We start from the raw sequence: 15,424 nt of genomic DNA, 5'->3' as shown, positions 1-15,424 counted from the left end.
TTCTACTTCATCTAATTTTTCACCAACAGTGGGTAGAAAGTGCCAGTTTTCACCTTGTTGTCAGGATTCTTAAGCCAGATGCTAACTACATATATGGGCCTAATTTCTGTCTCTTAGCAAGTAACTGCTTCTGTTCATTAAAACTACATTTAAAGAAACCCCTGTATTACAGCTCCACTCTTCTGGGGCCTTTGTACCCATTAATCTTAAGAAAACCTTTATTTCACTCTCCAGAATCCCTTCCTAAACAGATTTGAATCTTTAGGGAATAAAAAAGGGCGTTGTCAGGAGGAACATCAGTAATTCATAAGATGGTATCAAAGAGTCTGGTAAGAGAACGGTTTATCTCACTGTCCTCAAGAGTAGAGCCATTATAGCTATTACCAAATTATTTCAACAGATTTGAAGTACATTACATCTTACTTGCATGGTTTGTTTTAATCTCCTGATTTTCCCTGATGATTAGAAGATCATAACACAGAGTTTCTTGATGCCCTCTCTCCCCCTTCCCATATACCCAGCTCTTCCCTCAGAACAGGAAGAACTGGAGGGAAAAGCTTAAGGAAACAAAAATTCTCTCTTCTGAATTCTATGTGACAGTAGGTAAAAGGTTCTCTGCCTCAAAGTGACTAAGAGGAGTAAGCAGAATGGAGTATGAAGCGATTTTTTGAGAATACCTGAAATACTGACATTGAAGTAAGAAAGCTGTGGCCCTCCTGTTTACATTGTCCAGGATCAGCCTGGGAGAAAATAATAAACTGCAAGCAAATGTTATGGAAATCAGGCTGCCAAATTTTGGTGTCTTAACTAATTAAAAAAAAAAAAGGCATTTTTTTTAGTTTTGCAGGCAGATGAAGCATGTTTGTTTTAACTGAAGACTGGGTGAACAAGCCTCATGCATAAGGCAGTTTAATATACATGCCTGTATTGCTCTTAACAAAATATCTGGGGCATTAGAAACAGTCTGCAACATCATGCAGCTCTGTATGGAATAATCTGATGTGCTCAGAAGGAAGTAAGATATTTTTTTCAGATGAATGATGTTCAAATGAACGGGAGCAGTGAGTCATGGCAGCTGCATCTTCTGACGGTCCTGGAACTGCTAAGAACATAGAACAGACTTGCAGTTCCTCCCAGAGCCATCAGCTATTAGATGCTCTGTGAAATCATAGAATCACAGGGTAGTTTAGGTTGTAAAGGACCTCTGGAGATCTCTAGTCCAACCTCCTACTCTAAGCAGGTTTAACTTAAAGTTTCTTGGTGTCTCTGTCAGAAAAGACTGTCTCTGTCTCCTTTGGTAATCTGTATTAGGAAGCTGAGGATTGCAATGAGAGCCCCCTCAGCCTCCTCTTTTCCATGCTGAACAAGCTCTGTTCCTTCTGTCTCCTGTCTCTTCATGACCATCCTGTCCTCCAGGCCCTGGCAGTAGTGCAACCCAGCATACAGTTGCCCCCAGAATGCTCTACTGGCTCCCATTCAGCTTGCCTGCCATCATCCTAGGTTCTTGCTGCACAGCTTGTGCCTCATTGATTGGGAAGACAGAAAAGGTGCTTAATACTGGGTTTTGTCATTAATGCTACTACCTCTGAGGTGTTGACAGGCTGAGGGAGTTGGGGTTGTTCATCCTGAAAAGAGAAGGATCCAAGGGGACCTCATAGTGGCCTTCCAGTACCTGAAGGGGGCCTAAAGGAAAGCTGGGGAGGATCTTTTTACAGGAGCTTGCCATGAGAGGACAAAGGGAATGGTTTTAAGCTGAAAGAAGAGAGATTTAGGTTAGAGATCAGGTGTAAATTCTTCAGTGTAAGGGTGGTGAGACACTGGAACAGGCTGCCCAGAGATGTTGTGGGGGCTCCATCCCTGGAGCTGTTCAAGGGCAGGGCTCCAGATATCAAACTGGGATTCTCCAATTATTTTCATGTCTAAATTTTCACTGGTAAAATTGTATTTCTTGGTGCATAAGCCCCGAGTCCACAACCTCATTCCTTAAGACAAGCATATATGGAATGTCCTAATGCTTTGTGGTACATATTGGAGTGCCCTTCAAACTTTTAATGTACCCTATTTAATGCTGTCTTGTAACACAGTATCAGGTTACTGAAACCTGTAAGTATTGCCTGAAAACTGTAGCTTTGCACCCATTTTCAGACCTTAAGTTCCTCCCTTCCACTCATAGAGAGGAGTCCATAATGGGTACTCTTAAATGCCCAGAGAGAAGTATGGTGTAGCAATAGAATTACTGGTATGACTTGGAACTTGGGACTGGTGATAGACTTGTTCCATGAACCCAGGAGAGCTCTGTGAAGGCCCAGTGGTTTCCAGGTGCCTTGGAACAATTGTCTCCCGTGGCTGGATTTAGAATTATAAAAGGCTGTTTTTTAGGTCTCGCTGTGTCTTCTTGAGTGTGGGCGAGGAAATGGATCTGTGGGACCTGTTTCAGTTTTCAGGATGTTTCACTGAGCAATGTGTGGGCGTGATGCCTTTTATCACAGTGAGACTTCAGTGCTGAATCTCAGGGGTGGTTTGGTGGGCCTACGTGTTTTATGAATGAGTAATCAAGCTCAAATTAGCTCCACTCTCTGTTTCCTGTGTGTGAAGGATGTGATCTGATTCCTCACTTGCATAGTTCTGCTAAAGAGGATATATATGTAGGGTAGAGCTGCCTGCTTTTGATCTCCCAGGATTTACACCCCCAGTCTTGTTAAAGGGCAAGTGGTTTGGCATCTTCAATTGCAACGGGACTATATTAGCACTAGCAGAGGGGGTAATTGTGGTCTATTATTAGTGCTGCTCAAGAAAATTGCCTAATGATAGATTTGTGCCTTGTTTTGGATGCACAGTTATGTACATTATAGATAATGTAAGTTGGCCACCACAGTTTAAAATGTGGGTGAGCTGGGGCCATTGGGAGGAATAGCCTGATCAGTGTTTTTGCCATGAATACTGCAAACAGGCAGGATGCTATTAACATGGGATAGAGTAAAGGTCCAGCTAATGGTTTGTGTAAGTGCAACTTCCCAATTTGATTAAATGTTATTTTTTAATGGAATTGGGGTAGTAATAGCAACACATGCTGGGCATTTCTCACCTTTCAAAGATAAACAGTGGATAAGTACCATGATTGTTTGACTTGCAAGTGTTATTGCTTTGACTAGTTTAGACAAGAGCATCTTTTCCTCATATCTGATATATATAAGAAAAAAATTGTGAAAAGGTAAGCAGAAACTATGTTAATATCTGGTTTTGCTCCACTGTCTAAATTTGAAAATCAAGAGCAAATCTTTGAGTTGACCAAAGAGATTAAAAAATAAAAAAAGTGGGTTAGAGTGAAGGTGGTGTTGCCACTTGACAGTAAATGAGAAGCTTTATGCTGAACTTTGCAACTCTTTCAATTTAAGTGGTTTGGATCCTTAGCAGTAAAAAGAAACAGAAAAATTATTAAAAGTTTCAATTTTTTTGTTTCAGAATTGCAAATCATTTTAGAATTTGCTAAAATCTATTTTCAGAAGTCATCATGCCAGCTTCTGAAACATGAATAAAATCAAACTTGGAAATGTTCCCAGCAGCAAGCCCTTTAAAGCACCTTGAACTTAAAAATATACCCAGTAGTTACACTTGTCTTCACCTGTGTTTAATGTTCCTCATGCCTCCCTCAATGCATGAAGAGCTGCTGTTCTTTTGAAAAGCAGATCTTTAAAGTCATTGTCTCACTGAAGTTAACTTTACTGTCTAAAATAATCACCTTCTCCCTTTCTGTATTTCAGCAAGAACTCAGGGAATGAGCTGCAGGTGTATTATGCCTCTCCAAGGAGCTATCAAGACTTTTTTGAAGCTATTCACAGACGGGAGGACACATTCTACGTGGTGTCATTTCGCAGAGTAAGTCATGTACTTGTTCTACACTGGCTTTTAGGTGTAGCCATAAGGCTGTTTCTAACACTGAGTGTCTTCTGTTGTAATACAAAAGGTGGCCTATTTGAGGTTGAAGCTAAATTTGTTTCTTCATAAGTGATGCTTCTGTCTATTCTTTACAGTAAATACGGCCAGGGCATGGTCTGTGCACAATATGCCCATCACAGTGAGGGATGGAAAGAGCTCTGCAGAAAACATTGTAGTGCTAGGGCAAGACAGCACAAAATTACATGAACCCTGTGGTTAAACCCTTAAGCATAGTCCAATAATCAGAATATTTAAGTGGATATTTATTTAATAGCTGTATAAACCTCTTTTCCTTCTGGCTGTAGGAATAAATGTACCCTGTACACAAATAATTTATGCTAGCTTAACATAATACCATTTCTGTCTTCCCCTAAAAACCCTTGCATTTGCAGTTTTGTTTGTCACATGTTGCAGCTGTACAGGACTGTGTGGCACATTTTTCTGCTGTTTTGTGACTTGTAAGTCTAGACAGATGAGCAATTCTGCTGTGGATGCTGGGATACAGCACAGACTTGTGCTGCAGCTTTGGAAGGCACATCCTCACTTCTGCAGCTCAGTTAATGACAGTAAAAGCTGTTACAAAATTGAATTCCAGGTCTTTGATGGCACTTTCTGTACTGCAAGCCAGAATGGTGTTGAAGCCAGTACAGCTGCAGGAGTGAGAAGCTGCTTGGGATCTGGTGGTGGAAATCATCAAAGCAAACAGTGGCTGAAATGCCAACTGGAGATTGGGAGAGTTTATTCCCTCCCTTTTGCAGAGGTTTTGATGAGTCCTTTAGATATGTCTATAATCATATTTGGCCCTGGGGTCTTCACTTGCTGAGCCTCCTGCCTTGCTGGTTGCAGTTGTGATATTAGATTATCCTGTGCTTGCTCATTCCTAGCCACAGTTTTCCTTGGACTCTGCAACCCTCCATTTGTTTCCTCATCAGATGAGTATCCTGACAGGGGTCCCAAGGTGGTGGGAGATCAGTAGTTGCCACTACAGCAGCTCATCCAGCTACAGCCAGTTCTGTGTCACAGCACAAAAATGAGCATAACTAAGTTTCTGTGTTGTCGCAATGCCAGATGTACAGAGGTAACGCATCCCTGTCTGACCTCATCTACAGGAACTTTCTTCAGTTGTGAGACACATGTCTTTAGAAGAGGTTCAGGCAGATTAAAAATAGTGGTGCTCTTGTTAGGATTAGGGTTTTATGCTGAGCAGAAATATGAGGTTAGTTTCCAGTCCTGGGATTGCTGGATTGTGTCACAAGGCTGGAATTTTGTTATTAAATGCTTGGCATGTTCTGCTGTTCTTGCAGCTAGCAACACAAATAGAGCCAGCACCAGGGTCCACATATCCTGAAGATGAGTAGAAGGGAGTAGAGAATTGATTGTAAATGTTTTTCTGGAAACTCAAGAGTAAAAAGCAGAATAGTGTTTCTGTTGTTCTTCACTTGCAGCTGTTGCTCTAGTCCATCCGAATACAGGTAATGGTCCACAGGTTTGGTTTACACTGTCAGATTAATGACCTGGAAGTTGTCAGCTCTCTTTCTCATCTTGCAGCTTTCCAAGCTGTCCTTGGAAACAGAGTGTGTCTTGTGCCACAGAATCCCTACTGCTTGGCTCTGCTCTTTTGCAGAGAGAGGTGCGGAGCCTTTTTTTAACCATTTATAAAGTTTATTTGGTAGCAAAGCTGTTGGTATTTCTGTTTTATGAATGAAATGTCCTCAAATCGAAGGCAGTTTTATGCATTACCTCATTTATTATTTTAACAGGGCAAACCTGATCTAGTGACAAGCTCTGCCCTGAGGCACTTTTAAATTACTTGCTTGGATTCTTTTGTGAGTACAGAAGGACTCCTGCACAGCCCAAGGGGTGCCATCAGAAGGGCCCCAGCCAAGGAGGTGCCCTTTCACCTCCTCCTGAGGACTGCTGACCTCATTTTCTTTGGACCACAATTCCCTTTTCACTGATTATTAGGAGCTGAGAGAAAGGACTGATTTCCTTCTCAGCACTGTGGGACAATTCACTTGCTTATTGCTTGCTCACTTGTCCAAGTTAGAAGACAAGGCCTGGAGTTGTGTTCTTCTGTCTGGCTGTTTTCCATGCAGACACTCCCAAGCACTTAATAAGCTGTTAACAATCACATACAAATGAGCAGGAATCATCCAGTTAAGAGTCCCAGGGAGTGGATGGTTTGGGTATTAGTGATGGTTCTGCTGTGGAAGATAGGACTATGAAACTTAAGAATTCCCTTCTACCTGATGTCTTCAGGATCCTTTCCACACGCTTGCTGCTCTGGGTGCAGTGTCACATAACCCCAAGTGTCTCCTGGGTACACGGCCTGAAATGTAATACAATTTTTGTGTGTTTTCTGCATGTTCTCCCCTGCACTACAGGAGTTGTGCCATGAGTTCCTTGGATTTTCTAGAAAATGGCATTTGCTAGAGCTGCCCATGCCTCTCATAGTCATCCAGGGCTTCTGAAGGTGCAAGGCAGGGGAGCAAAGCTCAAATGTGCTGTGTCATCTACTGGTGTTGCTTAGTACCTGTAAGACTGAATTTCTCATGATCTCTTCAACTTTATGCCAAGGAAGGTTTCTCTGTTTGCATATTCATATGGAGTTTGATTATTTTTTTTCTTTTCTGAGGAGGAGAGAGGGAAATGAAGTAGTATTTGGATCAGCTGAGTCCATACAAGAAGCTGGGCTTTCACTCTGCCAGCCTAGAAAGAATAATTTTCTGCTATTGTGAGGGGGAATTTGTAATGTCATTTTTAAACAAGAAGTAACTGACACTGAGTAAAGAATTCTTGAACTGGGGCAGTTGTCTGCCAGCTCTGCCAGGCCTCATCAGCCAACATCCCTCATGGGCAGGGATCATCACCATTTATTTCTGGAGATGTTAATTTGTTAATTTTATGTTTTCTTGCTTCTTAACTTTTAGGAAGCCATTGTTTTCTGTGGTCACTTAGCACTGCAGAAACTGACACTGGGCAATGAAACAAAAACATGTTCTCTGTAGTATATATTCTACGCTTGAGCTCTCTGCTGTCCCCACATGCTCCAGCACTCTGAAGCTATGTCTTTGCAGCCTGCCTCTAAGTTGGGCTGTTTTGGGTTGGTTTTGGGAGCATGTTCAGAGCTGAGTAGTCTGTGCAGTGACTACCAACAGCAAGGTGCTGTGTGTCTTTGAATAAGAATACAGCAGTTTGAGCTCTGCTGAAATGTGTTGGGAGTCTCCAGCTGGCACTGAACCTTCCTTACATTTTTCCCAGGTCTGAGGGACAGAACTGAGAGTCTGTTGCTCTGCCCCTTGACGTTTCTGCTACCAATTTCTGCTTGATCTGTTCTAAAACCCCAGTGGAGAGCAGCTGCAAAATTCAAGTTAGTGGATGTAACGTGCTCAGTCAGCAGGGAGACAGACACCTGCCTGCTGCTGCAGTGCTCCTGTGAGCCTGGCACCCAAACAGTTCCCTCTTAGAACTCACATCTGTTTTGCCATGGAGTATTCAGACCTTGAGGTTGTGTCTAGAATTACTTGAATAGCTAGCTTAATTTGAAAGGTAATTAAGTAAATCATTGGAGAAAACAAATCCATTCCAATTTACTTTGGCCTGTAAATGTGGCTCCGGATCATTCCACTCCTGCAACTTGCAGTGATTAAGCAGTAGTTTTTCCCCATCCTGGAAGATTCTAATACTGACCCTTTGATTACATCTCTGCAGGCTTATTAAGGACAGTGACATTTTTTAGGGTAAGAATGTAATTACTGGTCTGATTTGCTTGGGAAATTTAGAAGGCTATTAGTATTTCCTCTCACTACTTTCTATGTTTGTTTCAAAGTGCAAATGTTTCCTGATAGCCAAGTTTGCCAATTATATTTAATGCAGCACATTTACAATATCTTACAGTATAATACAGTAAAAAAATTGATATTAAAAGGTGATTCTGGTTATTTTTTAGAGTGAGAACGATGCTGGCCCTGTGGAAATCAATGGCAAAGCTTTTACTAACTTCAGTGGGACCAGAATTTCAATTTGTAAATTTCTGCTTTGATGCTGAGGTGCTTAAAACATGGAGCTTCAGGGAAATGTATTACTCTGGATGTGAATTTCTGGTCCTGCAAGCCAATATCTGTAATGAGCATGTAAGGATTTCTCAGTTATGCAAACAAATTTTCACTGAAGTGATTACACCCGATTTAAAGCAGAACTTTTGTTATTCCTTTGTGTGAATGCTCAGTATGGTAGGAATAAAAATATGTAGGTTATGTTTTGCTTTTGTTGGTAATAAGTCTGTGCTGTGTTAATCATACTTGGGATGATACATTACTTTCAGGCGGCAAAAGATGGTAATGCCTGGCTTTGACATGCTTGTGTAGCAGTAGTTTGCTGTGCTGCACACACAGTTCTGGTAATAGTTTGAATTTATTCAGAGAGCCTGAGAAAGGCAGGTTCCAATTGACTGCACTTATCATGCAATCTACATCCTGTGGGCAAATCTGCTTTATGAGAAATCAGTTTCAGATGATGTTTCATAGCCAGAAATTTAAGCCTAACTTATACTTTTCTCCTGTGTTGTTTCACTTGACAATGAGTGGTTTTTACTGAACATGAAGTTTTCTACTGTTGACTTTATTTGTGGATTTCTGTGGACTGGGGTATATAATTTGGTCTTTCATTCAGATAAAAAGCTCTGATTAGACTCACATATCCTGCTGCTCCTAAAGACACTGTAGTTGGTTTATGTGTTTGAGTCCTGTGGGTTTGCAACTGCTGCAAGTTCACATGCAGATTTTTTTGAAAAATTTTACAAACTCTCCTTTCTCCTGGGGAGCCTGACCTTAGCTATTCAGAGGAAAAAAGTGACTTTATCCCAGGATCCTAGGATTTTAAGATCTTGTCCTGTATTGTATACAGATGCTGAGAATAATTGATGTTGAAAGAAGGGAGGCTCAGGGCATGGTATCCATGATAAAATTGCCTGTCCTTTTCAAAGCAGAGGTCACCCTTTAGCCTGTCTACTCTGTGAGGCCAACTCTTGCCTTCCTGGGAAAATCTGACAAAGCAAACAGTGTGTGTGTGATTGTGCTGCAGCATGCTCAGCAAGCCAGCCTCTGACAGATTATGACTGCATTTGACTTTCAGATTTGAAAACCCCTTATGAAAACCTCCTGTTTCCATCCAAGTGTCGCTGATGAAAATGAAGGCTGGCCTGCTGCATACTTTGTTACAAATCCCCTCTCTTCTGGCAAAAACACGTCAGGGAGAAATTTCTCCTTCCAAATCCCTGATGTCCCTATGAAAACAGTGAAGCAAGTTTGTTTTTTGGTCTTTCTTTAACTGTCATTCTTCCTGGTATGGAATATGTCTGGCAGGTGGGAAGCAGGGAGAACTGACGATCAAAGGGCCTGGGCACTGGTAGGGAGAAGGGTTCCCTGTAGTCTTTTGGACACTCAACTGGGGAAGATGTTGGTAGCATCTTAAAGCTTAGTCTCAGAATCTCCAGGGAGAAATTTAGTATCTAAAATTGAGTCTAAAAACTTATGTTGGTCTATAGAGCACAAACGGCCTGACCTCAGTCCTCGGATTATCAAAATATAAGTGTATGAGAACAACACAACTTCAGGTTTAAGTAACAGGAAGCTCAAATTAAGCTTCTTTTAGGTTTGCAGCTAAAGGCCAGCAATTCTTTAAAAGCATTTCTATCAGTGCCTTATGGTATTTCCCAGAAAAACCACTGATTGCTTCATTATTTCTCCCTGTTGTTACTCTGCAATGCCTAGAAGTTGTGTTCCCATGTGAGGATGTACTTTTGAGAGTGAGGCAGCAAAGGGCTTCACGTGTCCTGTAGAGAGCAGGCTGGGAGACGAAGGGAGAGAAGGAGCCAAGCAATGAGACACCTTGGATGTGCAGTGAGGGGAAGCCAAAGAGGAGCAGCCAGCAAGTACCAGCTGCAATGAAGCCTCTTCTGGGCAGCATCTGTTTGGCTCAGCCAGACACAAACTGCAGTGAGGAGGGACCGGAGCAAGAGCGCAAAACACGTTTCTGAGAAGGGAGGTAATGCCTGTCACACCTAAAGGGGGTTGTTTCCTTTGGAAGTGTCTGTTCTATTCCTCACTCTCCCAAGACACTTTTGGAAGCAAATTCTTAGTTGCTCTGATTTTTATCTCCTTTGGTCCCTTGGAGCCCCTCTATCCTCCAAATAAAATTGAGAATGAATGTGGTGTTGAGGAAAGATGTATAAGCAGGGACAGAAAAGTCACTCAAATATGTCTGGCATGGAGCAAAAGATCCTCTTGAGTTTTGTGTGTATAGTCTTGATTCGTTTGTCTTCTGTATGGAGTCTGGAACTTCATGAATCATATTAATGCCATCACTGAACTTCTGTCAGCCTTATGTGTCCCAGGCCTAACTAATACTTAGTTATTTTTAAACTAGTATTTGGAAGGACAACATACACTGTAGATAATTATAGTTAAAATAAAACATACTGCAAAAAATGTCTCTAAACCCCAAGCTGGTTGCAGACAGATGTGACCAGTAATAGTATACATGTATTTAAAATGTGCTGCGTGCTTGACAGACGAAGTGTTGTGGGCAAGAAATAGATGAAGATTGTTGGGTTTGGAAAGCCTCTGTAGAAGACCCAGTGCTTATGAAATTGGTGTGGAGATAGGCTAGAGAAGTATAATTGGGAAGTTTGGGAAGCAGATGTAATTATAAAGTGGGAATTGTCTCAGTAAAGGAAATGACAGCAGTATCTCACTTATTAAGAACAGACAGCAGACAATTGCTGACAACAATGTGGGCAGGAACACAAGTTTATCCACAAACAAGAAACGTGCATTCAGTTGGAGCAGGCAGGGAAAATGCAGCTCTGAAGCAGTTCCTTTCCTTCAGGAAGTAACCGAAGTTTAATAATGCATTAATTATATTTTAATAATGCCAGTTAATCACTTTTCTTTAGTGAGAGCATGGTGTTGACTGAAGAAAATTTGAGTCAGATTATTCTGAACAGTTCTCAGAAGGGAATGATGGGATTTGGCTTGTGACCTGTAGCAGTATTTATGGAATTGATGCTGACTGAGCCCTAACTGTATAAAGACATTAATGATACCTTCAACTCTAGAGCTGCAGTAGCCAGCAGGGCATTGGTTTGTGTTTGGTAGAAAGGAACTTCTGCATGAAAAAATGACCTCCATGATAGTTCATTTGCCTTGAATGGTATGCAGAGAGCACTTTGAAACACCCATGCTTATTTTCTTAGTTGGACTGCACACTTTCACAGCTTTCATTCTACTGAGTTTTTCCTTTTAATTTTGTTTTTATATCTGACAGCCATAGACAGAGTCTTTATAGAAATAAAATCTGTAGAACTGAGATGTTCTTGATTTCATTAAGTAATGTTTGTGTCCACAAAAGAAATCCTACCTTTTAGCAAATGTTAATTATTACAGTACTACATTTGAAAGTGTTACTTAAAATCTTAGGTAGCCTTTTAGAGTTAATTCTGGTCAGATTAAGTTATTTGCTTCCAGTTTGAATTAATCCTTTTGCCAGATTTTTAGCTGGACAGCACACAAAGCTTATTATATGAAGTAAGAGCCCAGGTGCTATTGTGAGTACGTACAGATTATCATCACCTCCCACTGGACCAAACAGAGCACTTGTGGCTTCCAGCTTTTATTTTTAAATCACTTACACTCCTAGGACAAGAAGTGTGATAACATTAACTGTACATTTTGATCTTTAAACTGGCTTTGAAACTTGTAACTGGCTTAAAAGCTGTTTTGAGAGTGGAACACAGAACTTGTTTGCTACTTCTGGGACTCATGGTTGCTTGTAGCCTATCTACTGGGATGGCTAATGGAAAGACAGAGTAGTAGCTGCAGAAATTCAGTTGCTCCTCCTAAAGAGCTAAGGAATGTCAGGAGATTCTTTGGCACCCACATCTGCTCTCTGTGAATCCTAGAAAGCATAGGGCCTTTTCCCCAGAGTGCAGTGTTTGTTTTCTTCACTGTGCTCTGCCACAGAATTGGGATGGGTTTGTTGCAGAAGTATGTGCTCTGTGGCTAAACATATAGCCCATATAGGCGAGTTCTGCCTGCATCCATAGCAGCTTCTCACCACTTCTAAAATATACTTCCATTTCTAGTAGGGTGGACTTATAGTTAAAGCAGAGAGGTGGGTCTCAGAATGAGAAAGTTTTGCTTTATGCCTGGAAAGGTTTGCTCCTCACCATGTAATTGGATAAACTCCAGTTTCACCAGCGTAGTTGATGGAAACTGTCCGGCTTCAGGTCAGTGATTCAGAATTTGGAGTATCTTGGGCTAAGCTGAGAGATCTTTTGTGCTGGAAACCACTGTTCAGGAAATCCTCTTTGTGTTTTGATTGCAAATGTTGAAATGTGCCTGTGAACAATTCTGGCACTAGAAAATACTTCTCATCGAGACAAAGCAAAGCTCGGCCGGAGGGGCAGGTGAGCAGCTCAAACAGCATGTGCTCCACAAGAGTCCAAGGTAGAAATGGCTTGTCTGTTGAATCCTTTGAGTTTGATTAGCAAAGCTCCACTAAGCATTGCTTGGCATAAGTGATTGTTATTGTTCTTTGGTTTCACAACCAGCCAAAATAAGGTTGGAAGTGTCCGCCATCTCAAAGAGAGGTGATACCCAATATGAGAAAAGCAGTCTAAGTGGTGCTCAGGCTGAGAGCTTGCTCTGTGCAAGGAGAGTACACAGCCCATCTTCTCTTGATCTAAGTCCATCCAGGCTCTCATGTGTTAAACAGTTCTCTCCTCTGAGACTCTAGAAGTGGGCATTACCAAGCTGTTCTTCATTGATGTTTCCTTCCCTGAAGCCTTGGCCACAATGGAGGTTCCTGGGTTGAGTCACTTGTTGACATCTGCAAGGCCCTTGTTTAATCTTTCCAGGAAACCAGTGTGGAGCTCTTCTTTCTAGGAACAGTCCTGAGCACTTGGGCCTGCAGTTTCTCATCAGGATCAGGAGCTCTGTAGGCAATCACTGGGCAGGTGACTACTGGATACCAAGGTTGAAACTTTGCTGTCTCAGGTATTCTGGGGCCAGCATCTCCAGAGGAATATCTCCTCAGAGAAATAGACTCAGTGTTTCTCTTAGCTTTTGCCAAACCATCTGTTTGGTCTTTGCTTACCAGCTGAGAGCTGTGACTCTTCAGCAGGCAACCAAGGTGTCATACAGGCAAGATGTTTCCTGACTTCTCAAGCTCAGTTTCCAAAGTGCCAACATAGAGAAATGTGTACAAAAATAAACAGGATATAACCATGCTGTAATTTGGAGGAAAAGGATGGATGCAGCAGTTTTCTTGGTGTAAAATTTTGACAAAAACAGTTAATTGTGGCTCTAAGTGTAAAGCTACATTTACACAAGTGAGAAGGAACTCTTTAGGTTCAGGCTAAACACAGAGTTGGTGCTACAAATGCTAAAAAAGGAGCTTTAAGCCAGCTGGGTAAAATGTTGCCTTGTCGCGACAGGCTATTTCCATTTCAGTGTAGAGCTGGGTGGTGTGTTTTGGTGTAGCAGTCCAGGCTGGGGATGTTCCCCACAGCATGTTACTTGTCAAAAGGATGTAACAAATGTATGTACAAAGTGTGTACGGCCTTCGGTCTCATCATCTTGCATGTGTGTGTCAGTAAACAGGAGAGTATGGCTGCAGACCATGTCAGGGAGAGCAGGCTGATGCCCTGTGTGTTCTCCAGTAATTAGCTTTTCATTCCCTGCAGCACTCCTATGCCTCCTCTGCTCTCCTGGCAGTTACAACCATCACTGTTCTTTATCCTCTGGTGGATTAGGACCTCTTCACATGGATCAAATCTTACAGCCCTTATGACTTACATGGTCTCTTCAGATCTCAGAAGTTGATTTAATTTACCTGTTTGTTTATAGAAGTCACTATAGTAACTGAATTTTCATAGGAAATACATGCCTAAAACCGAGACTAATCTGGATTAAAAGAAGCAAAATAAACCCAGAACCCTGTACCTCAGCTATGGCACCTTTTGTCCAGTTCTGTTACAAATCCCCTTCATCTGCTTGCAGTGCTTTTTCTGTTTGAAAATGTCCTAACAAAGCCTTGATGCAGCTGCTTGGCTGGTATGAAGTTACAGCACTGAATCTGACCCATCAAATGATGGGTTGCTGTGCTCCCTGCCTGTGTTTGCCTCCCAGCAACAGCATGTGCTGTTGGTACAGGGCTGGGTGCACCTCGGGTATGCTTATAAACAGATTTCTATGTGATTAGAGGGAAGGAGGGAGGTGATCTGCATGTCAGGGACAACCTGGAGTTCATGTTGCCTTTGTGCAGGTCCGGGATAGCTTTGTAGAGCCAGCAGAAGTTCAGAGGGCAAGGGGGATTGGAAATGAAAGGGAGTGCATCCACCAGGATGAAGTAGCCTCAGGCTCCTGCTGTTCTGTACACCCTCACATTGAGGGCCTGATCAGGTATTGTCATTGATCATCTGGCAAGATAGAGACTGCACATTCAATTGGTTAATGACAGGCTGTGTTGGAGGAGAGGATAAGGAGTTAGTGCCTTTAGGGTGTTCAGTCTTACACTGATATTTTGCATAAATTGTGGTGAGTCCAAGATGTTCAGTCTTTCTGTGTAGAATTAAAACTACTACAGTAGTAAGAGAAAGAGGGGAGGGTTCATAGGGGATCAGGATTTAGGTGATTTAAAAGTGCCCATGTGATTGATGCTGTCCACATAGTGAGATCAGTTATTCTGTCATAGTATTTTTAGCCTCAGTGTCTAAGAGTGCACTGAGATACTTACTTGTCTAACAGCCTTTATGTGTCATTCTTCACATCTTTAATCTATTATTAAAATTCCCATATAGCCTTTCTTTGACCCAAATAGTTAAAAAAGCTAGAAACTCCAGTGGCTTGATGAAATGTTGTCAACAGGGCATTTCATTTTTTAAAACCCACATTCATTAAAACATGGCTTCTGTGGTTCTCTGATATGGTTGCATCATACTTTACAGGATATTGGCAGAAAATGTTGAAATTAGCTTTAGACTGCTTGTTTCACAAGCAAAATGTACATAATTGGAATAGTTGCAGGCAAGAGTGTTTATTGTAGTTCTAGATGTTTAAGTTAGTGGCACATGTCAGTGAGATATGCACAGGTAAAGGCAGAGAACTGCACCCCTTTGTTTCTGCTTGGTATCGCTGGCACCATCTCCCTGTAGTGTGTAAATAATCCTTAACAAAAAGGATTTTGTAAAAATCCACTAAGGCTAGTGCAGTATTGCCAGTCTGTTGTTCACTTGCTAACAGTTGCACTCAAAATGTGAATGTTCACAAAATCTCTAGTCCAAAGTGGGACAATTGTCAGCACTAGATCAGATCAGCAGTGGCTTAGTCCAGCTGAGTCTTGGGTCCTTGAGACTCTCCACCTCTGTGGTGACACATGCAGGGCTGCACTGCCTGGCAGGGAAAGAGTCTGAATGTCCCACAGTAAC

At 41.8% G+C, this 15,424-nt stretch overlaps 1 protein-coding gene across 1 annotated transcript in view; it reads left to right on the top strand.

Annotated features, from left to right (window-relative positions):
* ATF6 (activating transcription factor 6) overlaps positions 1-15,424 on the top strand; it is a 73,510-nt gene that overhangs the window by 26,635 nt on the left and 31,451 nt on the right. Inside the window, exon 12 of the mRNA XM_009999884.1 lies at positions 3,762-3,876. Within this exon, the coding sequence (XP_009998186.1) occupies positions 3,762-3,876 (115 nt within the window). The remainder of the gene's footprint in view (positions 1-3,761; positions 3,877-15,424) is intronic.

The sequence above is a fragment of the Chaetura pelagica genome, unplaced genomic scaffold, assembly GCF_000747805.2.
Source record: "Chaetura pelagica isolate M959 unplaced genomic scaffold, ChaPel_1.0 scaffold246, whole genome shotgun sequence".
Taxonomy (NCBI): domain Eukaryota; kingdom Metazoa; phylum Chordata; class Aves; order Apodiformes; family Apodidae; genus Chaetura; species Chaetura pelagica.
Note: the sequence above shows the minus strand (reverse complement) of the source record. Positions and strands in the feature narration are given on the sequence as shown.